The 26,533-nt window shown below is 38.2% G+C and overlaps 3 protein-coding genes and 1 long non-coding RNA gene across 8 annotated transcripts in view; 2 read left to right on the top strand and 2 right to left on the bottom strand.

Moving 5' to 3' along the window:
* LRRC39 (leucine rich repeat containing 39) overlaps positions 1–2,327 on the top strand; it is a 29,182-nt gene extending 26,855 nt beyond the window's left edge. For both annotated transcript variants that reach the window (XM_045478411.1, XM_045478410.1), the window contains exon 9: positions 1,675–2,327. In XM_045478411.1, the coding sequence (XP_045334367.1) occupies positions 1,675–1,730 (56 nt within the window). In that variant the 3' untranslated portion in view covers positions 1,731–2,327. The remainder of the gene's footprint in view (positions 1–1,674) is intronic.
* Positions 249–18,611, bottom strand: TRMT13 (tRNA methyltransferase 13 homolog). Of its 3 annotated transcripts, XM_045478407.1 has the most exons (11): positions 18,465–18,611; positions 15,708–15,754; positions 15,553–15,619; positions 13,557–13,619; positions 13,314–13,383; positions 13,053–13,159; positions 12,537–12,704; positions 9,889–9,961; positions 4,601–4,675; positions 2,454–2,886; positions 249–2,150 (listed from the first exon to the last, which is right to left on the bottom strand). In XM_045478407.1, exons 1-11 carry the CDS (start codon positions 18,609–18,611, stop codon positions 1,955–1,957), a joined length of 1,446 nt encoding a protein of 481 aa, XP_045334363.1. In that variant the 3' UTR covers positions 249–1,954. The 3 variants fall into 3 exon arrangements, with proteins under 3 accessions (XP_045334363.1, XP_045334365.1, XP_045334364.1); XM_045478409.1 differs by lacking the exon at positions 2,454–2,886 and having other exon boundaries at positions 1,943–2,150; XM_045478408.1 differs by lacking the exon at positions 249–2,150 and having other exon boundaries at positions 2,477–2,687.
* On the bottom strand, positions 16,855–18,458 carry LOC123598317. The gene is made up of 2 exons (XR_006712539.1): positions 17,447–18,458; positions 16,855–17,196 (listed from the first exon to the last, which is right to left on the bottom strand). It is a non-coding gene; the product is annotated as an uncharacterized LOC123598317 (long non-coding RNA).
* Positions 18,612–18,854: 243 nt separating the features above from the next.
* Positions 18,855–26,533, top strand: part of SASS6 (SAS-6 centriolar assembly protein) — a 59,228-nt gene continuing 51,549 nt past the window's right edge. The window contains exon 1 of one of the 2 annotated variants that reach the window (XM_045478405.1): positions 18,855–19,016. In XM_045478405.1, the coding sequence (XP_045334361.1) occupies positions 18,996–19,016 (21 nt within the window). In that variant the 5' untranslated portion in view covers positions 18,855–18,995. The remainder of the gene's footprint in view (positions 19,017–26,533) is intronic. The other variant, XM_045478404.1, reaches the window with a different exon arrangement.

The following is a 26,533-nucleotide window of genomic DNA, read 5'->3' as shown; positions in this document are numbered from 1 at the left end:
GGTCAAGGGAATACCAATATACATATCCCACATAGTCACTTCCTTAGGATATCGTAGTAAGGGAAATAAACAAGGTCGAGGAAAACAACAATCTCCACATATAGCTTGTGTAAGGACAAACTTACCTGCGCATAAAGTACTTGGAACCATTGTCAGAAACATCATTAAGTTAAATGCGTGCAGGGCTGTTATCAGTATAACTCTTACGTGTGTGTATGTATGTTTTATGAAACATAGTTGAGATTATGCCTGTTGTAGAATATTTTTTATTTCTCGGCATAAATTGTTCAATGATGCAAAACAGATTGTAAGACACAAATTAGCATTCCCTGATCCAGTAAAATCATGTAAATTATTGAATGATGTATTACTTTCATTTATGTTCTTTTGTTTGGGAAGATGAGTAATTAACTTTAGAAATAATCCAACTACCTTACTTTAATAATATTTGCATAAAAATTATAAAAGAGAAAAAAGGTTACAACTTAAGCAGAAATAATAAGACCAACCCTGCCTATTGTTATTAAAAATAGATTTGTGAATTAGTACTATAACCCTTAATATTTATTGAGTATTTACATTGTGCTTGGAACTGTTCTAAGCATTTTACATACATTATCTCATTTGTTACAACAACCTCCTGAGGTAGGTAGTATTATTATCTTCACCCTCATTTAAAAAGGAAAATTGAGGCACAAAGAGATTAAGCAGTTGCTCAAGGTCATACCCTGAGGTGGTAGGGTAGGATCTGAATCTAGGCAGTCTCAGAAAACAAAGGAGATTAAAGTAGAAAGGCCAGGGATTAAAAATGGGCTAGGCTTCTAATTTAGAATTCATGTAATCATAGATCTATTTACAGGATAAAAAAGTTACCTAAGAATATCATTATAGGATCTAAAATTAGTAATTCAGATCTTTGTCTTGGCAAAGGTACCAATGATTAAGACAATTTTTACAAGTAAAGGCAGAAATAATTCAAGAATAATATGAAGAGAGTAACAGTCCTTACCATAGGTTCAGTTTAATATCTGCTTGTGCATAGAAACTGCTTATGAGTTAAATGAGGCCTAAATGTGAAGTTGTTTTTGGTTTCATTATCTAATTTCCACTTCATTCCAAATTACTTTCCCCAAAAGGAGAGAATATACTTATAGCTGTACTTATATGTATAAAACTGTCCTTGTTAAAAGATATGATAGCTAATTAACTTCAGAAGTTATCTGCAAATTTGAATTGAATTTGTGAATGAGGTTTATCTTATCTTTTTGGAAATTCTAACTAGGTAATCAATTAAAAAATGAAGTGAAATAGCTTATTTCCCTTGAAAACATCTCTTTAGTTTTGTTGTTTGTCATGGATAAATGCAGCTAATACATAAATACAGGTATGGCTCTGGAAGTCGGAAGTGAATTCATTAATTGTGAACATCTCTGAATTTGTTTACATTAGAAAAAAATCACAACTGATTATCCTTACCAGATCTAAATGGACAAAAAATCCATACATAAACCAAATTCTCAAATTGGCCCTTGTTATGAACTGATGATTGATCATTACATCTTGAACTTGAGAATTAAAGAGCAGTGAATAAAACCAAGGAAAAAAATTTCAAAAATTAATACAAATAGAAAGTTAGTGTGCTGGTTGTGTACTGATATGTTATGTGTGTTTCAGATAACCAAGTCAACTGTTCAACTACTTTACCAATCTCTATGAATACTGACGGATAATATAACTCAAGATGCCCTGCTGAAGAGAATTACTTTGGGAATTTGGTGAACTCAATGTTTGTACTTCTAAAGTAAAAATCAAAGCTATTACCAAAGTTCAATGAGGCTACAACATTTTTTAAAGTTCACATTATCTGCTATGTAAATTATATTTTCATGAATATAAAAATACAATTGAAAAAATTTTTTTTGGTGGAAGACAGATGTTCAAAATTTCTTTTCCATTAAGCACTTGTTTCTGGTGATGAAGAATGATTTGGTAAAGCAGTTAACAATACATTTTCCAAAGACACCAGAGGATCTGTATAATACTGTAAAGCAGGACTGAAACCTTTCTGCTGTAAATACTCGACTCGGCCTTGGTCAATCAGCAATTTACAAAGATGCCCTATTTTCTTCTTTTCTTCAACAGTAAGGAGCCTAAATCGAATAAACACAAAACATCATTAAAATTTGTAGGAGTTTATGAAAAAATTATTGTAGTCACTTCTATTTATTGATAAAAGTTGCTAAGTAACCCATGATATATGAGGTGCTATGTTCCATGTTTCCAAGATACATTTTATTTATGCCACAATAAAAGTGTATTTTAACTTATTCTAAAATTGGATGGTAAAATGGATCTTCATCAATAGATTCTTGGTAACATTTATCTAAAAAAAACCTGAAGCAATAACAAAAGATTTCTGCTTTAGTGTTGTGCATTTCAAAGTAGTCACTTACCCAGGCAAACTCTCAGTGCTGTCGTCCGTGATTCTGCATCCCCCATCGTCATGCTCTTCACTGTCATCACTGTGCTTATCTTTTCTCTCTGAGGTCACGTTGGAGGCTTCCAAAGATGTTTTTCGCATCCCACAAGTTGCCCAACTACTCATTCGCTGGAAGTAGTGGAAATCTACTGCTCCAAGGCCTAGAGCCCTGAAATATTCTTTGCCCACATAATGTCTCCAATCACACCTGTGGTGACAACAGAGTGCAATAACAATGCCAGCCACAGGGGTCCACTTCTCTGGGACATTTTTCTCATTTCCTTCCTTGGCCAAAGGGTTAATTTCTTTGTCTGTTTTATCATTCTTTCTGCGTTTGGCTAAAGGTTCTTCATTCCTTTCCTCACAACTGGCAGCATAGGTTTCAACCAAACATCGTAATGCAAGATCTGCAAACACAATTATGTGGCCCCCCAAACCACATCATCTTTAAAAATAAGTATTTTTTACATTTATTCAGCAGTATGGCTTCTAAAATCCCAACAATAAAACCTACTTAGAAAGGGACAAGGACACACAGCAAAGTGGTGGCCAAGATTATTCATTCACTCAAATGCTTACTGTTTCTATTATATGCCAACCATTGTGTTAGCACATTCCCTGTGCTCAAAAATTTCACAGTCCAGTGGGAGAATCAGATAAACATAGTAACTAAATTAGCTATTATATAACAAATTGAAATACAATAAGGTAGAGATATGCAGATGGAATGATGATAAACACTATGGAAATTAGAAATTGGCACAGTACAGTACATGGGAAAAGTATACAGGCTTTTAATTTGCTGACCAGTAAAGGGGCAAGCAGGAACTAGCAAAGGCTGGAAGGCAGAGGCCACACTGACAGTAGGTTGTCCTGTTAAAGAGCTTGGACTTTAAGCTATAGGTATTAGGAACTATTGAAGAGTTTTGAGGGGAAAGACATATTAGGTGTGCAGCCAATGGGTCCAAATATTAGTATTTAAAGAACAGGCAGTGGAAGGTGACCATGAGAAAACCAGAAAGAATGGCATAGATGTAGGGGAAGAATCAGGAAAGAAGAATCACAAAGGAGAAGGAAACAATTTTAAGAAGGGCAAGCAACTGCAGCAGAGATTTTTCAGTAAGACAGTAGAGTGATGGAGAATTCAGATAGAGTGAATCAAGAGGGGAAAGTGTGTGGAACAAGGAAAAATGGCCAATATAGATTATACTTTGGAGAAACTTGAGTTAGATGGGTACGAGTAAATGAGGGTGCTTTTATTCCTCCCCAGGATAGAGTTGGCTTACTTTAGAGGCTTTTCTGAGGGTTAAATGAGATAAGGTACATGAAAGTCCTTTTAAAAACTATGAAGGACAACACAGATATACAATATTCAAAGCCATTTCTGGCCAAATTGAGTAACATTTTATGGAGGCTCCAAGATCCCCGGATGGGAGATGAGGAAATCAGCAGGAGCCAGGAAGAAGACGTAACAGTAGTTAACACTCGTTGAATACTAATATGCGCCAGATACTCACATGTAACCTGGTAAGCTATAAGTTATTATTCCTGTTTTACAGATGAGATAACCAAAGCTCAGAAAGGTTATGTAATTTGCCAAGGTTACACAGCACAGCTGAATCCCAGACTATCCGATGCTCTTTCTACTTTACCATGCTACACCTGACAGATCTAAGTGCTAAGATAAGATCTTAGATTTTTTACCTAGCATTTCTTTTTTCATTTTCCCCAGAATCCTGGTACATAACCATCTTCTGGTGGGAGAGGTTTTAGAATCCTTCCCAAGCAACTCCTCAAAAAACTCAGTAGCTTCTGGGGTGGAATTATACAGTCTCCATAAATCATTTGTTTCCTTTTCGGTTGAAATATAACCCAAAGTCTCATGACTCAGTATTTACACATAAAACTCTTAATTCATCCTGTCAAATGGCCAAAATGAGCAGATAAATAAGAAAATGCTATATTTGATATAACACAGGGCCAGTGCTACTATGAAAATTAATGAGTTTAAGCATAAGTGGTATAAACTACTCAAAAGACTATTTCAATGTATGGAACCATATAAAGCTAAAACTTAATGTGTTTGTCTAGTATGTAAACATCATTAGTATGTTTACGTACCTGTTGCCACACCACACAGATGCTTTCCAATTCCTACCACGGGTAGTTTTTCTTTGCTTAGCAAAGGAATCTTGTCTGTAATAAAAGTAAATGAGAACCGAGTTAGCTCTCTTCTGAGATAAGGCATTCACATGGCATTCTAAAAGAGAGAACCAATTTGAACCTTTAGATTTAGGGCGTGAAGAGACTGAAACAAAAACTTCACTTTACTGCTGATGAATAAGAGACTCAAAGATGTAGTGACCTGATAAATACCAGCCAGAATTAGAATTAAAGTTTCTTTCTTCTTTTCTTCCCTTTTCTTTCCCTCTCGCCTTTCCTCTCAAGTTAAAGTTTCTTTTTTTTTTTTTTTTTTTTTTAAATTTTTTTTTTCAACGTTTATCTATTTTTGGGACAGAGAGAGACAGAGCATGAACGGTGGAGGGACAGAGAGAGAGGGAGACACAGAATCGGAAACAGGCTCCAGGCTCTGAGCCATCAGCCCAGAGCCCGACGCGGGGCTCGAACTCACGGACCGCGAGATCGTGACCTGGCTGAAGTCGGACGCTTAACCGACTGCGCCACCCAGGCGCCCCTCAAGTTAAAGTTTCTTGACTCTTAGGCCAACGTTATTTCTTATATACTGACCCAGGACTTTCCTCTGTAGAAGCCTTTTTTTGCTAAATATTATTAACACATTGATAAAAGAACTCAAAACTTTCCCTGCTAGAAGATGTATTTTGAACAAATAATACACATGATAAACATATATTAATATGTATTATAACATATTATATTCGATATTATAACCGTATTATATGTTATATAGTTTTAAATATATCTTCATGTTCAAAAATAAAATGTTATCTTAAGCTTTTCACATTATTTTGAAAAAAAGAAAATATAACAGTCCTGAAAAAGTAAAAAAAAAAAAAAAAAGTCCACAAGGTAATGCAGTTAAAATGTACTACATTCGTATGGCCTCCATTTTTTCCCCATTCATTTTCCTTTTTCTAAGATTCCGAAATGAAAAGTATGCTTCCCACTACAAATCCAGCCACAGCACCTAGTACAGTGGAACAGTCCAGTGGAAGTACTTAGTAAATTCAACTTTTCTGTTGCTTGCTTTCAAATGTATTATATTACATGCCAGGAGAAATTGGTACCAAGTGGAATACTTTGCCTGTGTTAGGGAAGATAGAAGTTTAAATTAAGGTAGTTCAAGAGACTTACCATCAGTTAGGATGAAGGGAAAGGGTGTCTAAGAAAGCCCTTCTGCTTTATGCTTGAAAATTACCTCATTTCCTCTCTCCCCTATTTCTTTGGGCTTGGAAAATAGAACAGATGAACTTCTGGGAAATGATGGTAGATTGAATACAAGTATCTGGTTTGCTCCCTCCCAAAACTCTACCAAAATGAGAATTAAAGGATTTCTGAAAAGGTATAAACTCACAAAATCTGAAAGAGGTCAAAAGGAGACAAAAGTGGGAAAGGCTGAGAATTAACCAAATTTATTCCACAAATCTTCAAAAGGCTTAAGAATTGGGGGTATCAGGTACCTTGGAAGTGGAGCTGAGTAGCTACAATAGTGTTGGTGGAAAGTCTACTTAAGTAGTCAGATCCCCACCTCATAGCTACTTGGTGAGTACCTCCTTCCCACTTGGTAGAAGACTATGCATGAATTCTCTGGAGCATCAGGTCGTCAGTGGATTGAGGGACAATAGGAAGTTGAGAGTTGAAGTATGGTAAAGGAGCAGGAATAAGTGAGTTGTGCATATGGATTTCCCCACTGGGTCCCAGAATGTCTGCAATCAGATCTTTAACCTGTAGGTAGGTGATCAGAAGATTCTCCTCTGTGGAATCTGACCAACTCAAGAGGAAAGATCACATCTTAGGCAGATCACCCCAAAGTGGAGCTCAGAGTCAACAATTCCACCTGAGGACTTGGAGTTCTGAGTCCCTCAATCCTAAGAACATACCATCAAGGAGCACTAGCTGTTTAAGGACAGCCTCTAAGTTGAAAGAGACAGACCAAAACAAATGGAAAAGAGCAAATTGGTGAAAGCAGATTATGAAGGGAGAATAATTCTTAAAAACCATTATTAATATCCTCAGAAAGGTAAGATATGGCAATTAAGAGAAAAGAACAAGATATAATAAAGGTAAATTCAAAGAAAAAAATCTTAGAAATGAAAACTATGATAGGAGAAATTAACTGGGAAAATTTTAGAAAGTATAGAAAAGAGACCAAAAGACATAAAACAAAGAATTCAAGAGGAGTAGAAAACCATCCCAGTAGGTCTAATAGCTAAATCATGAGAAAAAAAAATTTTTTGACACATAAAGAGTATGAGAGAGAGGAAGATAGGCTCTGAACCACCACTGCAGAGTCTGATGCGGTGCTTGAACCCATGATCTGAGATCGTGACCTGAGCCAAAACCAAGAGTCAGATGCCTAAACAATAGAGTCACCCAGGCACCCCAAATCATAGGAATTCTTATGTAAAGGGAGAAAAGAGAAAGTGGTGTAGAGAAAATCATGAAAGAAAGAATGCCAAGGAAATTTCCCAGAAAGCTGAGAGTACTAGAATCTCTAAATCAGGATTTTTCATCTTTGGCATTATGGACTTTTTGGCCCCAATAATTTTGTTGTGGGGAGCTATTCTATACCTTACAGGATATTTAGCAGGCCTCTGGTCTAGGAAGCTCTCTGGCCTGTATTAGATGCCAGCAGCATACCCACATCTATGACAACCAAAAATGTCTCAGACATTGCCAAAGTACCCTGGTGGACAAAATGGGCTCCAGTTGAGAACCTCTGCTATAAACGGAAGAGTCCAGCACAATGGATAAAAACATAACCACATGAAGGCACATCCCTGTGAAAATTCATAACACTGACAACAAAGAAGGGCCTATAAAATTTCAACAAAAAAGCAGATCACATACAAGGGAACTAGATTCAGAATGGCACTGAATGTTTAAACATTACTAGCGGAATAAACTTTCAAAATTCTAAAGGAAGATGATTTTCAACCTTGAAATACAAATCCCCAGGCAAGTCAAGTGTAAGGCAAAATAAAAGATATTTTCGGACAAGGCAAGGTCTCAAATGCATTGTTTCTCAGGAAGCTATAGGAAGAGGTGCTCTGCCCGAAGAAAGAGTAACTCAACAGAGGAAGATGTGGGAAAAAATATGGAAAAAGAAATTCCCATCCAGAAGAGTCGAAGAAATCCCTAGGATGAGACTGAAGAGAGTTTTAATGCTGATCATTGTGCGCCAAGAACAGAGGGCATCCAGTCTGGACTGGAACATGTCTGAAGGATACAGGGGAGAATTCTTTTAGGAAGATGGAAAGTAATAGAATACTTGATGAATGTATTACAACAAATACATTTTTAAAAGACCAAGTAAACAAAATTATAAATTATTAATTTATCAACAACAACAAAAAACTGTACAGGAAAAAGTAATTTAATACATGTTCCTGTGATAAAAAAAAATGATGATATAATCTTTAGTGCATATTAGAAATATGAGGAATGGGAAGTGTTTGCACTTGAGGCGGGGCAGGAGTAGAAAATCTTTATCTTCCACTGGGAAAAACCAGCAGATAATGGTTGAAAAAAAAAAAAGGAGCAGCAAAAACAAAAGCCTGTTGTTAGACACTTGAGATAAATATAAAAATTCACCTGTAAGAGGTAAATGTGGTTGGATTTAAAGAGAGAACCATGGCAGGGAGGAAGTGGTTGGTGCTGTTTTTATAAAAACTTGAGAACTTGTAGCACTATTTGACTCTTGACCACACATATGTAAGTTTAAGAAAAGCCCAAAAAAGAAAAACAATAAATGAAGAAAAAACAAAGGGGGGATGTCTCCGGTGAACTCTTTCAATAGAAACTTCCTGTTCTTTCTCTTTCCCTAAAATGATGAATAGTCAATTCCAACCGTGCCCCCAGGAAGAGAAGTCCTCTAACTGAATGTCATCTTCTCATTTCAAAATTATCTTTAATCCCTCTCAGTGTGTCATTAAGTCTTTTATTTTCAAAATTAAGAAAAAGCCAAAGTATGGAAGTCTGCAGATCATGACCTGAGCCAAAGTCAGACACTTACTTGACCAAGTCACCCAGGCGCCCATATGATTCACGTTTTCACTGGTGGCTATATTTTTAGGTAGGTCATTGTTTAGCAGGAGAGAGATTTTTCAACTGGTACAAATTCTAAAAGGGCAGTAGTGAACTAGATTGTAGATATTTGCTCCCTATTAATCTCTCTTATTTTGGTTTAAAATATGGAATGGGGGCACAGAGTGGGCACAGAATAGTCATATAAAAACTAAGAAATATGGTAGGCTACTTTTCAGTATGCTTAATAAGAATTCAACACCCACCATAAAAACTTGTCTAGAATTTTCAATTTTAGAAAAGTAATATACTCAGTTAAATAATTTTAAATACAGTGATTTATATATAAATGTTGGGTTGCTTCACAAAGCTGTATTAATTAGTGGGATGGAAGAGGTTACTAGGACATGTCTATATTAATATGAAAAACTACAAAAAGGTACAGAAAGGCACAAAGAGTAGGACTGAAGGGTGTGTGTGTGTGTGTGTGTGTGTGTGTACAAAATGGGACTTGTATACAGAGAGATGAATTATTTCCTTTGCTACTTTCTAGGAAGTATCTTTTGCCAACAGCTAGACAAAGAACTACCTTAATTCTTTAACAGTTTAGGTAAAGTCATGTTAATTATAGGTAGAAGGCTAGTGTATGGTATGAACAGACTCATAATTAAACAAGACAAACAAATAATATAGGGACATATTATTAACACTTTTAAACTCTTTCCTAATATGACACTTCATTTCTAATTGATACTGAAACCCCATCTTAAAAAGTTCCAACCCTGGGGTGCCTGAGTGGCTCAAGTCGGTTGAGCGTCCGACTCTTGATTTTGGCTCAGGTTGTGATCTGAGGGTTGTGGGACCGAGCCCCGTGTCAGGCTCCATGCTGAGCGTGGATGGAGCTTGCTTAAGATTCTCTTTCTTTCTCCCCCTCTGTCCCTCTCCCTCGCTTGCATGCTTGCTCTCTTTTTAAAAAAAAAAAAAAAAAAAGAAAGAAAAAAGTTCCAACCCTAACTCAATTTACATTCATTCAAATGTTAGATATAACATTTTATATTAACAACGCATTAATTTTAGTTTGTCTTCACTGAAGCACTGTTCTGCATGATTGGATTTCTAAGCAACTCTCAGAATTTGAAACTTCTATGATTTATGGTAGAGCAACTGAAAGTTATGCAACTTACTCAAACACAAGTGCTGAATATCAATTTGAAGTCTCTCAAACACTGAATTTTTCTTCCTGTGTTTGCCATCTACCTGCACAAAAATAACATTATCATAACAATGGTTTTTTATATTTAAAAAGATTTCTATTTGTTTTCAAAATTTGGAGGAAATAATTTCCCATCTTATTTTTTAATACTTAAAAAACAGAATCACTAATTAAAAAATTTAAGATTATATATTCTTTGATGAAAACTCTAAAACAGTATCATACATTTTTAAAAGCCTTGAAAATTTTAATGTATCATTATTTCCTTTAACTCTAAAATGTCCCAATTCACTGATGAAGGAACTAAGGTTCAAAGATGTTAAGTGACTAACCTAAGGTTATTTGCCAGCTCCTTTGCCTTTGCTAGCCCATAATACACTATTTTTGGCTCATTCCGTTTACTCTCTCTGAAAGATCACAATCACCATTCTGATCTATGTCTATGTGCCTATGACTTACAAATCTACACTGTGGCCCAGATCTTTTTGATGAGCACCAGGCACATACCCAGTTGTGAACTAGAAAGTTCTACTTCAACAGCAAAATCATTCAAAACTAAACTCATCATTTCTCTCTCCGAACCTATTCTTCCTCTTCTCCTTGTATATTCCCTATTTTGGGTAAAAGGCACCACAAGTCACTTAAAGCCATAAAGTGTCACCCGAAATAACTCCTCTCTCATACTTAATGACTAATAAATCAACAAGTCTCCTTGCTTCCAAATACTTAGCATTTCTCACACTTTTTTTCTCTTCTCCATCCTACCGCAACAGCCTCAGCTCTGGCTCATGTCTTACTTGAATTACTGGATAATTAATCTTATCATTAATCTCTCATTAATCTTCTGCTATATCTTTAATGGTACTGTTAGGATGAACTTTAAAAAAAATTTTTTTTTTTCAACGTTTATTTATTTTTGGGACAGAGAGAGACAGAGCATGAACGGGGGAGGGGCAGAGAGAGAGGGAGACACAGAATCGGAAACAGGCTCCAGGCTCTGAGCCATCAGCCCAGAGCCCGACGCGGGGCTCGAACTCACGGACCGCGAGATCGTGACCTGGCTGAAGTCGGACGCTTAACCGACTGCGCCACCCAGGCGCCCCTAGGATGAACTTTTAAAAAGCCTTTCTTGGGGCGCCTGGGTGGCTCAGTCGGTTAAGCATCTGACTTCGGCTCAGGTCAGGATCTCACGGTCCGTGGGTTCGAGCCCCGCGTCGGGCTCTGGGCTGATGGCTCAGAGCCTGGAGCCTGCTTCCAATTCTGTGTCTCCCTTTCTCTGACCCTCCCCTGTTCATGCTGTCTCTCTCTGTCTCAAAAATAAATAAACATAAAAAAAAAAAAATTTAAAAAGCCTTTCTTGGGGCACCTGGGTGGTTCAATCAGTTGAGTGTCTGACTTTGGCTCAGGTCATGACCTCATGGTTTGTGGCTTTATGCCCTATGTTGGGCTCTGTGCTGACAGCTTGGAGCCTGGAGCCTGCTTTGGATTCATTCTCTCTCTCTCTCTCAAAAATAAACATTAAAAATAATAAAATAAAATAAAACAAAAAAAAACAATAAAAAGCCCTTTTAGTTTCTTCACCAACTTTTACATTTACATATTCTTTCAATCTCCTCTCAGCAGTTATTTCCTCTAGGAAACCTTCTGTGACCCACACTACATTAAGGCTGGTGTTCTATCTTCATGCTCCTAAGGGCTTCTGGTACTCACCATTATCGTAAGAGGCTTATTAGCAAACTGAACCGAAATACTCGTAAGTCTACCTACCTAGATGTAAGCTTCTCAAAGACAAGAACTAAACTTGTTCCCCTGTATCCCCAGCATGTAGCCGGCTAAAGTCAAATGCCTTCCCTTGGCATAAAATATGACACCTTCCAGAGTCTAGCCCTCCTCTCCCATCTCATCACCACTGAACTCTACTTGGAACCATGCATTCCCATCATAGAGAAATGTTTCCATGTTTCCCTGTTGTTTCAGGTATTTGGTTACATTGTTCATACTTCCTAGAATGCTTCTTAAACCTTCTATCTAGGAAATGTGATTCTCCTTTGAAGACAGAGCTCAGGCATCACCTTTCCTGTATAGCCATTTGCATCCCTTCCCTGCAATAAAACATGTCACTCCCTCTTCTGAACCTACACTGTACTTTGTACAGTTTTTTTTTCATATTTTGATACTTCTCTATAATTCATTTGTCTTTCCTTTCTAAATATAAATAATAGAGCGTAGGGACTTGTCTTGACTTCCACTCAATGTCTATCATGGTGCCTAATGGTATGTTCAGTAAATGTTTACTGAATGAATAGTTAGTAGGTGGCACAGGTAGGTTAGGACCCAAGACTTTTAACTCCTAGCTTGAGCTTGGCCCTTTCCACATATTTTCTTATCTCTGCAAATAGTTTTAAGAACTCAGCTCAATGGACTATCAAAATTTAGATTAAAAAATGACCTTCAGTTTAGGTCATGAATATAATCAGAATAAAAAGCTACATCAAATTAACGCAAAACATTCATTTTCTTAAAACGACATGTTTCTCAGTATCATTCTTTCTTTCTTATTTTTTTTTTAATAAGAAAAGTGCAGCTTGGTTATTAATATACTGTCATGGTTTCACTTGCCTTGAATCTCGTGGTCACCTTTTCTACTAGGATGAAGTGAACTTTTTCAGCATCTTTTAAGGCAATATCAACCCAATGAGACAATTTTCCTTTTCCTGCTCCAAACTCAACAAAACATCTTCTTGGACCAAGTAACTTTAATTTTTCAATGTTACCTAAAATAGAAGCCTGCAAACTTCACAAGATTATTTTATAAACTAGAGCAAACACATTTGGCTCAAGGGGGAAAACATCAAGGTAATTTCTACATATGGCAGCATGTGCACATTGGTAATTTTTGTTTGGCTTTAAATTTTTTTCTCTTGCTTTAAGATTTTTAAAACACAGTACTCAGAACCATATCCATGCCAAAAGTTTTTAATATATATTTCCACATATTTTTGAAATGGAAAGATTCTGTACTCTGAAAGATAAACTAAACAAAATCTCATTAATAACTATATTTAGAAAGAATGTTAGCTTTTGACAAATGAACAAAAGGCCAATTTTAGCACAGTTACTATGGCCTAAACATACCTGCTGTTTCAGGTGTTTGGTTGCAGAATCACCATTTTTAGGGTCATTAAGGGCATCATGCAATGCTGGATGGGACATAATTTGATCTTTAAGTGTAGAGTTCAAACCTGTGCCAAATATAAGCACAATAGCTTAAGCAACCAAACATGAAACCGTAGGGCTCTGAACAATGGTAGTAACATTTTTAAACCACATTGGTATCAACTCATAAAGCACCTAATTATTCCAAAAATTTTAACTTGCAACTGGAGGCAGACTTACCTTCGCTTGCTTTCCGCAATTTCTTAATTAAGTTTTCCAACTGCTCTTCAGAGAGAGAAGAAATTGGAACCTATATACAAGAATGGGGTATGAGCTGGTTTGGGAACTAACCATCACTAATAATATGGATTCTATAGAAAAAATACATTCTAAATTCAAAACAATTAATTTATTCCAAACAAAAAGTGGAACATAGCTTATTCCCAGTGTGGAGACAGCTTAAATATTAAATCAAGTACTTACTAATTGTTCAGGTATTTCTGTTTCATCTTTTAAGCCTGCATTAATATCTTGAATAAAGAAGTCCTTAATAAAAACAAAACCACAACAATACTGTTATTAATGTGAAGAGCTCACAAAAATTAAGCTGAAAAACTGATACTTCTCTTTTTCCCATACCCTGTACCTGCCATCCTCCCTTTCTCCCATTTAGGAATAAAATAATCACTGAGCACCTACTGCGGTCCTTAATTTGCTTTAGGTGTCAAGGATTCACCATAGCAGAGAATACAACAAAAATCTTTATGTCCTCATGGATCTTATATTCTAGTGAGTCGTTATCTGAATAAATGTGTATAGTCTAAAGAAACTCATTAGTAATTTTTGTTAAAGTTTTCACCTGTCTATAGCATATAGACTGAAGGTTGTCAATTTTGCGTATGGTTTAAGAGTAAAAAACAACAAAGTACCAACTATACACGGCTGGTTAGCAGAGAAGCAGTAGGTCCAAAAGCAGATAAGATATAGATATTACAAAGCTTTAGGTCTGGTTTCTTCTATTTTATGTATTTTTGTGTGATATAATAAATATCTTTAATTTTTTTTATTAAACGGTGGGAACAGCTCACCCTTTAATGTCAGTGTCACCTATAGTTCTGTCCGTAGTCTCATGCTCTATCACCTGCTATCTCTTGGGTCTCCTCTTCTACTCAGCTCTCCCCTTGTATTCTATATTCCAGTCATGTGCAATGCCCAATCCCAGACAAGGCTATCAGCTCTCTCACTTCTAGGCCCTTACATATGTTTTTTTCTCTGTCTGGCACGTTCTCCTTTGACCTGTAGGTCTCATATGTGATACTCCTTCAGAGAAGCCTCCTGACTCCTTCCCCATCTCTTTCACCCCCTATTTCTCCCAAAAAAGGATTAGGTTCATCTCCTTTATTCTTTCGTAGCACTCTGTACTTAATCAATTTTAACATAGACAATATTGTATTTTTTGTCTCTCCCACTAGACTGTAATGTTCTTATAGCCAGGGTGCTTGGTACAATGTCTGGCATAAATGTTCAATTAATATCTGTGGAATAAACAAGTTCCTCCCTCACCCTTCTAATCTCTTACCCTGGTTAACTTAAAAATCCAAGGCCTATAACCTGTATGTATTTGACCTCCAAATTAACTAGTCTACTGACTTTCAGACTCACATATCCAACTCTCGGTTTTTAGCCACTGAGTTTTATTGATTCTGCTACCTAAATAATTCTTGCATTTATTCTCTACCCTTTTCTATTCTTTTTCATTTAGTCTCTTATCATGTCCCACCTGGATTTCAGCAACAGCCTTTAACTAGTCATTCTAATTCCAAGCCATTCTCCCACACTGCTCTGAAAGTTTTGTAAGAGGTAAATATGGCCATTCCATTCCCTAGCTTAAAATCTTTCAGTAGTTCCCCACATCTTTCAGAATAAAGTCCAAGTTCCTTGAAAGTCTCAATGTAGTTTCTCAATTTCTGCCTTTGCACATACAGTTCTTTCCACCTAGAAGGACTCCTCTTCCTTTTCTTTGCCAAATCAAGACTCAGCTCAAGTGTTTTTCTCTCTGGGAAGTTTTTCTTGACCCCTTGCTATAATTTTAAGTTTTATACAAGTCTGTGCTCTTATCACATATTTACTTCTTTGATTGAACTTATTAAATAATATCCGTTATTTACAAGTTTACTTTCAAACTCCTTAAAGGCTGGGACCATATTTTATTGAAATAAATTTAGTAAGCACTAAATAAATATTTTGAATAAATTGTGAAATTATTTTCTAAATGACACTCCTGTTGCATAAAATTCTATTATCTGAATTAGGACTACAAGTGGATTCATAGTCTATATAGATACTCAAATGCATTTACTACATTCAAGTCTCCTGAGGCCAGAGCCTTGTTAAATATTCACATTTGTAATCAACTAAGTACACATAAACATTATATACCACACATTTCACCACTGAGTTTTACTGATCAAACACTTACAGGTTTTGGCTTCTCTCTTGAGTTACACTTTTTCAAATGTTTTGCTAGTTGATCTTCATATACTGTGCTAAATTTAAAGAGAAAATTATTTAAAATAAGACTTGTGACAGTTAATGTTTCTAGCATAGAAAAACCCTTATCTGACCCATACTTACTGTTTTGGATCTAAAGGACACAGAATTCTCTTCCGAGCATTTTCTTCCTAATAAACAAAAATGATGTATTTATTTGTATAAAAAAAAAATCACGTTCGTGATATAATTTCAGTGTAATCATAAGCTTATGTATTCCCAAAACAAGGTAAGGAAACCTTAAAAGGACATTAATAAAACACTGGCAAAATCAGGTCACAGAGTTTGACAACAAAAATCTCCAACATAGCTGGTTTATGTATACATGAGCAAATACTGCTTTGGACAACAAGGGTTTATAACTTCAAATAGGTTATAGAGAAGCTCTACTTATGGAATTTTGAATCTTTAATAGCACGGACTATAATTTGCACTATTACTTTAGGCACCCTGAAGAAAAATCTGCTGCCGATTTAAAATATGACATGTGATGGATTTTAAGGTGCATTCTGATTTCAGAGATGTTAAAATGTGAGAAAAAGAAGTTATCTTAGAAACAATAAAATATGGTATTTTAACCATTTGGTATGTGGCCATAATCCTACTGACTTTGCAAGTTTTCAGTATAGCAGAGCTATAACCCATTTGTTTCTAAGTTACGTGAATTTAACTACATGTGCTAGAAAAAAAAAACAAAGGAGAATTAATAGTGCTAGCAATTCTATTCAATATTCTTATGAATCTGTATGCAACAGGATAGTGTAGTAGTTAAAACCATACATCAGTAGGATTGCCTAGGATTGATCTATCAACTTCTAACTCAATGACCTGAGGTAGGCTCATTGCCTCATCTAAAAGATGAGAGTATCTCACCTCCTAAGGCTTTTAAGAATTAAGTGAGCTAATATTAAAAGTACACTTAAAAAACTGCTTGGCATGTCGTTGGCCATATAGTAAATGCTAACTGTTCACTGTTATTAACAATTCTTTTTTCAGTTTATTTCAGTTCTGAATGCCTCCCAGTATACCCATGAAATGACTGAATTTCATGGGAAAGCTAAGAGACTTTTCAATATTTTTTGAAAAACTGTGCGTTATTCTTCCTTATTTGCTGACTCTAAAATACAACCTCCATGAAAAGGGAAGACTCTACATTGACTCCCCAAAGCCTAACCATAGAGTTGGGGGAAAAAAGCTCTTATTATTTGGGTTTAGAAACTGGGTTTCTCAACCTTGGCGCTACTGACATTTTGGGCTGGGTACTTCTGTTTTGTCGGGGGCTGTCCTCCACATCATAGGATATTTAGCAGCATCTTTGGCTTTATCTATTAGGTGCCAGGAACACTCTCCTCAGTTGTGACAACCGAAATGTTGCAAACATTGCCAAGGGTCTGCTGGGGGGCAAAATCACCTTCAGTTAAGAAGCAGTGGGTAAGAAAACAACAACAAACAGTGGGTAAAAATGTGTACAAGTGGTCTCAACTACATATGATACTTAAGACAAAAAGATGGAAACATACACCCCATTATATCATAAATCACAGATTCAGTAGGATGCCACATTGAAAACCAACTCGTGGGGGCGCCTGGGTGGCGCAGTCGGTTAAGCATCCGACTTCAGCCAGGTCGCGATCTCGCGGTCCTGAGTTCCAGCCCCGCGTCGGGCTCTGGGCTGATGGCTCAGAGCCTGGAGCCTGTTTCCGATTCTGTGTCTCCCTCTCTCTCTGCCCCTCCCCCGTTCATGCTCTGTCTCTCTCTGTCCCAAAAATAAATAAACATTGAAAAAAAAATTAAAAAAAAAAAAAAAAAAAAAGAAAACCAACTCGTGTCATGAGAAGTGTTTTCACTTATCTTGCAATCTTTCTTCAAGGGACCAATAACGACATTCCTTCCTCTCCAGGAATACCAATCAGCTTGTAAGGATCTAGTCATATTCTACTACTGTCACCAACTGCATTCATCTTCCAGATGTCTCATTAAGGTGAAGTAGAAGGTTTCAGAGTGAGAACAAAACTTTCTTCTATCAGAAATCCCATTTTTTGATCAAGGGATGTTTATCTCATCTTTAAATATGTAAGTGGACTGGGCAGTTTAAATACGTGTTCAAGGGTCAACTGTATATCGTTTGACAGTACGATTATATGTATAACTGTATTATCAAACAAAATTGTACCCTTCCTGTTACCGATTTGAAAAAGAGCCAATTCTTACATGATTTTAAGTCTTTCCTTACCCCTTTCAGCAGTTATAAGTTACTTTCAAAAGATTGTACTCTAAATAAATATTTCTTACGTTTTTATTTTAATCACTCGGTGCTCATTGGAAGTGCACTCCTTAATCCCCATCACCTATTTCACCCATCTCCTCTTTGGTAACCATCAGTTTGTTTTCAACAATTAAAGACTCGTATGTATAAATAAATTTTTTTTCAGAAGTTTCTCAACCGCATTCACAAAGAAGTGATTATCACTCACAAAACAATCAGAACACAATTAGTGAAACCTTGGGATCTTTGACCACTATTCTTTCTAAACTACCTTTACCCCTCAGGAAAGGGGAGAGTGGGCAGAGTGTAAGAGACGGTGGTCTGGAGTAAAATTAAGATCTAGTATTGCCAAGACTTAGGATCAAAATGAACGGGTTACTACTGGCGCTGCTCTACTTAGTACAAGAAATCACTGCACTTCACTAAGACTCATCATCGCTCCCTAGGGAGAGCAGGACTGCGCTTAGTACAGGAAAATCTAGAATATCCAGGGTGACAGCAGAAATCTGTCAGAGGCGAGGGGCCGGACCAAGAAACTTATTTCCAACTCTCGAGAGGGTAGGGTAATACCAGACCTCCGCGGCTCCAGCGTGTTCCCCACAGAACCTTTTCCCCGCTGCCACCACCATCCTGCAGAACCGCTTCTTCTTTTCTACGTAGTAACTGCATCGACCCTCAGCTGGAAAGTCAGTCGTGTGGGGGGTCGACGCAGAAGCCGCCATAATTCAGAGTTCGTTTGGAATGGCAAACATTAGGCGAAGGGAAGAAAAGTTCTCCGCTTCCCTTGGGTCCTCTTCCCTTAACAAATATGGCCGCCGCGAGTCCCGCCACGCAGGCTAATACCCGGAACTGCCGACTGTCTCCTGCAAAACCGGAAAAAACTGATGGTGGCTGACGAGGTCCAAATCTCCTGCACCTTCCCTCGGTTTCTGTTATCCCCGCCTCCTCAGCGGAAGCCGAGCGCCAAACTCAAATTTTAGCAGGACCCGGACGCCTTTCGGCTAGTTCCGCGGGCTGGGCCTGCTGGACTTTTCCGCTCACTGGCACGGGCAGCGGTCCAACATGAGCCAGGTTCTGTTCCAGGAACTAGTCCCGCTGCAGGTGAAATGCAAAGACTGCGAGGAGAGGTGAGGTTCCGCGTTACCCCGTGCCCGCGGGTGGCGGTTGGGGTCGGGCCAAAGTGGGGTGGGGGAAGATGGCGGCCCTGGCCAGGGAGCACCCAGTTTCAATTGGGTGAGCGGCGGGCGTCTCAGGACGCGGAGAGAACCGCAGCTGGAACCCAGTGTTACTTCTCTCACTAAGTTGGCCGTTGCTGACGGCGCAGAAGGGAAGTATAGAGGAAATGGGAACCTGACCCGCATCGAGTTAATAAAAAAAAAAAAAAAAAAAAAAAAAATCTTAGTTCTGAACCGAATCGTGGAAAATTATAGCCCTACTCTCTCTTTTTGAGACAGAAAGTTAATTTTGTCCGGAGAAGTGAAGTAATTTACACATAATTTACCCAAGGGCTCATAACAAGTTCACGGCACGGCCGGCTCTAGAACTCAGGGCTTCGCTCCCAGCCCTTTTTTTCGCTCTCCTTTGAATCATATGGGAAGTAAATTTAAGCTGCAGCTTAAAAAGGTTTTTATGGTGTATTGTCTTTTCTTCACATTAGTTCCTAAAAATAAGTTACATTTAGTCGCCTGAAAACAGGAGGGGAAAATTATAAATTTCATTTATTCATTCAACGAATACTGCTTATTGGCAAAACACCTTGCTGCGTAGTGGGGCCGTAGTGGCCAGGAAGAACATTCCTTGTTTTCCTGGAGCTTGAAGTCCAGTCGGGGAGGAAATAAAAGCCAGTCTCGCAGATAAATGCAAAATTAAAACTGACAAAGGAAGTGGTGCTGTTAGGACTTACCAGATTTGATTAGAAGTACAGAGATTTCAGTTTTGTCTCTGTTCCACAACCCATTAGTTGACTCTTGTCTGAACCTTGTTTCCTCATTTGTGAAACTGACATAAGGTGCCTTTGCTGAGGAAATGAAAGTGTATGTGAAAACTAAAGAGTGTGGAAATGGGAGGTTTTAAAAACAAAGACGTTGTGGGGCATCTGGGTGGCCTCTGTCTCTCAGAAATATTAAAAAAACACAACAAAACACACTGTCAACCTTTTCTCTTGTTTAGAAACCTTTGATATATTCTTATCACCTGTAGCAGGGGTTAGCCACTAGAGCCCATGGGCCAGGTGGCTTCTTACCTGTCTTTGTGAATAAAGTTTTATTGGAACACAGCCATTCTCATTTAAGAATTGTCTGCGGGCGCCTAGGTGGTCTAGTTGGTTGAATGTCTGACTTGGGCTCAGGTCATGATCTCACAGTTCATGGATTAGAGCCACGTGTCGGGCTGTGTGCTGACAACTCAGAGCCTGGAGCCTGCTTCGGATTCTTCACATGTCTCCCTGTCTATCTGCCCCTTCTCCCCTCATGCTTGCTCTCTCTCTCTCTCTTTTGAATAAACATTAAAAAAAAAAAAAAAAAGAATTGTTTGGCTGCTTTTTTTTCTTTAAAAAAAAATTTTTTTTAACGTCTATATTAAAAAAATTTTTTTTGACGTTTATTTATTTTTGAGACAGAGAGAGACAGAGCATGAACAGGAGAGGGTCAGAGAGGGAGACACAGAATCTGAAACAGGCTCCAGGCTCTGAGCGGTCAGCACAGAGCCCTACGCAGGGCTCGAGATCGTGACCTGAGCCGAAGTGGGACGCTTAGCCGACCGAGCCACCCAGGCGCCCCCTACTTTATTTTTGAGACAGAGAGAGACAGAGCATGAACGGGGGAGGGTCAGAGAGAGGGAGACACAGAATCCGAAGCAGGCTCCAGGCTCTGAGCGGTCAGCACAGAGCCCGATGCGGTGCTCGAACTCACGGACCGCAAGATCATGACCTGAGCCGAAGTTGGCTGCTTAACCAACTGAGCCACCCAGGCGCCCCTGTATGGCTGCTTTTGTGCCATCAGGGCAGATATAAATAATTGTGACAGAGACCTTATGACCCACAAAGCCTAAAGTATTTACTGTCTGGCCCTTTACAGAAAATGTGCTGATCCCTGACCTATAGGGAAAACAACCCACATTTTAGTTAAATATTCAGGGTCAGTTCAGCTCAACAAATATTTATGAATACTATGTACTAGGAATTGTCCTACATGCTGAGACTGTCAAGCTTTCTTCCTCTTCACTCTCCTGTCTCCCAACACTAGCAACAAAAACAGTTTTCATGTCAGGCCTCAGGGAACTTACACTTTAATAGGGGAAACAAAAAGATCTTTGGAGAAGCAGCATAGCACAGGGTAAGAGTTCAGGCTCTGGAGCCACATTTTCTGGGTTTAAATTCCACTTCTGCCACTCGTTGACTGTTTGATTTTGTACAGTCATTTTCTCTGTGTCTCATCTTTTTTTGTTTTTTATTTATTTTTGAGAGAAAGTGAGAGCAGGGGAGGGGCAGACAGAGAAGGGGACAGAGGATCCAAAGCACGCTTCCCACTGTCAGCACAAAGCCCAATGTGGGGCTCAAACTCACAAACTGTGAGATCATGACCTGAGCTGAAGTTGGACACTCAACTGACTGAACCACCCAGGTGCCCCCTCTGTTTCACCTTTAAGTTGATGATGAGAAAATTGTTGATGATGAAAGTACCTGCCTCATGGGATTATTATGAGCATGAAATGAGTTAATACAAAGGGCTTAGAACAGTGCTTGGAACATAATAAACATTCAGCAACTGTTAGTTATTATTATTATTTTTAAATGTTTGTTTTTAGTTATTTTGAGAGAGAGCGCAAGCGAGGCGGGGAGGAACAGAGAGAGAATCCCAAGCAGATTCTCACTGTCAACACAGCCCGACACAGGGCTCCATTCCACAAGCCATGAGATCATGACCTGAGCTGAAATCAAGACTTGGACACTTAACCGACTGAGCCAGCCAGGCACCCCAAACAGTAGTTCTTATTTTTCTTAGGAATATCATTTTTATTTATTTATCTGTAATTTATTTTTTTGAATTTACATCTAAGTTAACATATAGTATAATCATTTCAGGAGTAGAATTTAGTGATCTATCACTTATATATAACACCCACTGTTAATCCCAACAAGTGTCCTCCTTAATGTCCCTTGCCTAGTTAGCCCAAACACCTCCAGCAACCCTCAGTTTGTTTTCTGTATGTAAGAGTCTCTTATGGTTTGTCCTTCTCCCTGTTTTTATATTATTTTTGCTTCCCTTATGTTCATCTGTTTTGTGTCTTAAATTCCACATATGAGTGAAGTCATATGATACTTTTTCTCTGACTGATTTTGCTTAGCATAATACACTCTAGTTTCCATCCACATTGCTTCAAATGGCAAGATTTCATTCTTTTTGATCGAGTAATATTCCATTGTGTGTGTGTGTGTGTGTGTGTGTGTGTGTGTGTGTATATACCACATCTTCTTTATCCATTCATCAGTTGATGGACATTTGGGCTCTTTCCATACTTTGGCTATGGTTGATAGTGCTGCTATAAACATGGGGGTGCATGTGTCCCTTCGAAACAGCACACCTGTATCCCTTGGATAAATGCCTAGTAGTGCAATTGCTGGGTCATAGGGTAGTTCTATTTTTAATTTTTTGAGGAACCTCCATACTGTTTTCCAGAGTGGCTGCACCAGTTTGCATTCCCACCAGCAGTGCAAAAGGGTTCCTCTTTTTCCGTATCCTAGCCAACATCCGTTTTCGCATGAGTTGTTAATGTTAGCTACTCCGACAGGTGCGAGGTGGTATCACATTGTGGTTTTGATTTGTATTTCTCTGATAACGAATGATGTTGAGCATCTTTTCGTGTGTCTGTTAGCCATCTGGATGTCTTCTTGGGAAAAATGTCTATTCATGTCTTCTGCCCATTCTTCACTGGATTGTTTGTTTTTTGGGTGCTGAGTTTGGTAAGTTCTTTATAGATTTTGTATACTAACTCTATCTGATATGTCATTGCAAACATCTTCTCCCATTCTGTCATTGGTTGCCTTTTAGTTTTGCTAATTGTTTCCTTCCCTCTGCAGAAGATTTTTATCTTGATGAGGCCCTGGTAGTTCATTGTTGCTTTTTGTTTCCCTTGCTTCCAGAGACATGTCAAGTAAGAAGTTGCTGTGGCCAAGGTCAAAGAGGTTGTTGCTTGTTTTCTTTAGGATTTTGATGGCTTTCTGTCTTATGTTTAGGTCTTTCATTCATTTTGAGTTTATTTTTGTATATGGTGTAAGAAAGTGGTCCGGGTTCATTTTTCATGCATTTTTCATGCATTTTCATTTTTCATTTTCATTTTCATTTTTCAAGCATGTCGTTGTCCAGTTTTCCCAACACCATTGGCTGAAGAGACCGTCTTTTTTCCATTGGATATTCTTTCCTGCTTTGTCAAAGATTAGTTGGCCATACATTTGTGGGTCCATTTCTGGATTCTCTATTCTGTTCCATTGATCTGTGTGTCTGGTTTTGTGCCAGTACCATACTGTCTTGATGACTACAGCTTTGTAATACAGCTTGAAGTCCCGAATTGTGATGCCTCCAGCTTTGGTTTTCTTTTTCAGGATTGCTTTGGCTATTCCGGCTCTTTCCTGGTTCCATACAGATTTTAGGATTGCTTGCTCTAGCCCTGTGAAGAATGCTGGTGTTGTGGGGGCATGGGTAGCTCAGTTGGTTAAACGTCTGACTTCCGCTCAGGTCACGATCTCATGTTCACTAGGTTGAGACCCACGTCAGGCTCTGTGCTGACAGCTTGGAGCCTGGAACCTGCTTCAAATTCTGTGTCTCCCTCTTTCTCTGTCTGCCCCTTTCCCACTCATGCTCTGTGTCTGTCTTTCTCTCTCTCTCAAAAATAAATAAAAACATTAACAAAGTTTTAAAAAAAGAATGCTGGTGCTATATTGATAGGGATTGCCCAAACATTAGTTATTATTAAAGTGTGATTAATACATGAAGTGACATCAATGTTCTGAAGTCATAGAGAAGGAGAAACTTCAGTGAAAGATAGTGATAATGCTCAGAGAACTCTGGAGGAAAGTAATGCAAAATTTTGAAGCCCATGGTTTGACACCTGCTTTTTCATTTTTGTTTTGTAACTTCTTCTGCCTGTATACTAGTCATACAAGACTATTTGTTATCCCTTGATTGTGCCTGATAATCTCAATACCATACCTTTAATCATGCTATTCTCCCTGCCCCAGCTGCTTTTTCTTTCATAGCCTTCAAAGTCTGTCTTAAATCCCTTCACTATAAGGAATTTTTCAGTTGCCTAGGTTGAGATTAATTGCCTTTATTCATTTATCAGATAGTATAGTGCAGGTGTAATGTCTGAGTTCTAATTTGGTCACCTCTGCAAGATGACCTTAGCCACGTTTGTAACTTGTGCACCTCAGTTCTTCCTTTCTAAGACAGACATAATATTTACTTAATAAGATTATTGTTATGTAAGATACATGTAAAGCATGGGTAGTCAGTAAGTGTTAGTAACCCTTCCCTTCCTTCTCTTGAAGCACTTAAATCAAGCAAATCTGAGTAGAGTCATTTAATCTGATCTCAATTTGAGGACACGGACCGTGTTTATTTCTGTTTGTATTCCTAGCATCCATCATACTACCTGGCTTAGAGCAGCTTTTATATGTCTGAATTGACAGTTTAAGGTCCCTGCTGCTAGGTGGCAAAGGTGGGCTAGAATCCAATTCTACTAATATGAAATCTAACTTGTAGGGAGGATGTTATGTGAATTTATGTATTGTTCAGAGTATGACATTTATTTTGGGAAATAGCATTTTTTATGAGTTTTTATTGATATGTTTTATATTGTTCCCATAACAACCATTATAATGGAGAAAATACGATTTGTGATTTCAAGTACTATATTTTCTGAAAGCTCAGACTTTTCTACAACATATTTTGGGGTTGGGGGAAGAACTTTATTCTGTGGGAACTTTATTCTTTATTCTTTCCTCCTCCCTTTTCCCCCCAAAGCTAATGCAATATAGACATTTGTAATATATGCAACAGTATCATTAATAAGCTTATAAAATTATATTAATGTGATTCTTCCAGTATTATCTAAAGAATACTTTATTAGTTGACTTTTTTTTTTAACAAATTTATCAAGTATGATAGGACCTTTTTTTTAAGGTTTTCTTTCCTGTTTTTTTTTTTTTTTTTTTTTAAGTTTGTTTATTTTGAGAAAGACAGAGATGGCACCAGTGGGGGAGGGACAGAGAGAGGAAGAAAGAGAATCCCAAGCAGGCTTCACATTGTCAGCCCAGGGCCCACTGCAGGGCTTGAACTCATGAACTGCAAGACCATGACCTGAGCTGAAACCAAGAGTAGGACACTTAACTAACTGCCTGAGCCACCCAGGTGCCCCCCCCCCACCGCCGCCACCTTTTTTAAGAGAGTGCAAGCAAGGGAGAGGGGCAGAAGGAGAGAGAAAAGATCTTTTTAAAAAAAAAAAATTTTTTTTTAATGTTTTTATTTATTTTTGAGATAGAGACAGAGCATGAGCAGGGGAGGGGCAGAGAGAGAGAGAGGGAGACACAGAATCCAAAGCAGGCCCCAGGCTCTGAGCTGTCAGCACAGAGCCCCATGCGGGGCTTGAACTCACAGACTGTGAGATCATGACCTGAGCTGATGTCAGACGCTTAACCGACTGAGCCACCCAGGCGCCCCAGAAGGAGAGAGAAAAAATCTTCAGCAGGCTCCCTGCTCAGCACAGACCCCTGATGTGGGGCTCGATCCTATGACCCTGGGATCATGACCTGAACCGAAATCAAGAGCTGGATGCTCAACCAACTGAGCCACCCAGTTGCCCCCATAGGAATTTAGAAAGTGTACATCACCATAAAAAGTTATCTACTGCAGTATCATACCCTCTATGGCAGCATGTTTTAGAAAAAAACTTCAGAAGGCAAAAACCAAACATAATGACATTGTAGATCTGAAAAGGCCCTCACAAACATAACTCTGTTCACTTCCCTTACAAATTAGGAAATTGAAAGGTTGTTTTTTTTTTCCTAAGAACTTAATTTGCAGAATTGGAGTAGAAATCTAATCTGTTTCACATATAATACACTAGATATTAGAAAAATAGAAACAAAACGTTCTCTTGTTTTAAAAATACAGTAAAACCTTGGTTTGTGAGCATAATTCGTTCTGGAAACATGCTTATAATCCAAAGCACTTGCATATCAAAGCAAATTTCCCCACAGGAAATAATGGAAATTCAGATGATTCGGTCCAAAACCCAAAAAAATATTCATATAAAGATGATTATGAGAGGCGCCTGAGTGGCTCAGTTGGTAAGCATCTGACTCGACTTCAGCTCAGGTCATGGTCTTGTAGGTTGGTAAGTTTGAGCCCTGAGTCGGGCTCTGCATTGGCAGTGCGGAGAGCCTGCTTGGGATTCTCTCTCTCTCCCTCTCTCTCTGCCCCCCCCCCCCGAAATAAATAAATAAACTTTAAAAAATGATTACAATACTGTAATATAACACAAAATAATAAAATACAAAACTTAAAGAAAAATAAATTAACCTGCACTTACCTTCGAACCTGCACTTCATGGCTGGTGTGAGGGAAACGAGAGAGGAGGATTATTGTGT

The sequence above is a fragment of the Leopardus geoffroyi genome, chromosome C1, assembly GCF_018350155.1.
Source record: "Leopardus geoffroyi isolate Oge1 chromosome C1, O.geoffroyi_Oge1_pat1.0, whole genome shotgun sequence".
NCBI lineage: Eukaryota > Metazoa > Chordata > Mammalia > Carnivora > Felidae > Leopardus > Leopardus geoffroyi.
This window is presented reverse-complemented; position numbering and strand designations above follow the sequence as displayed.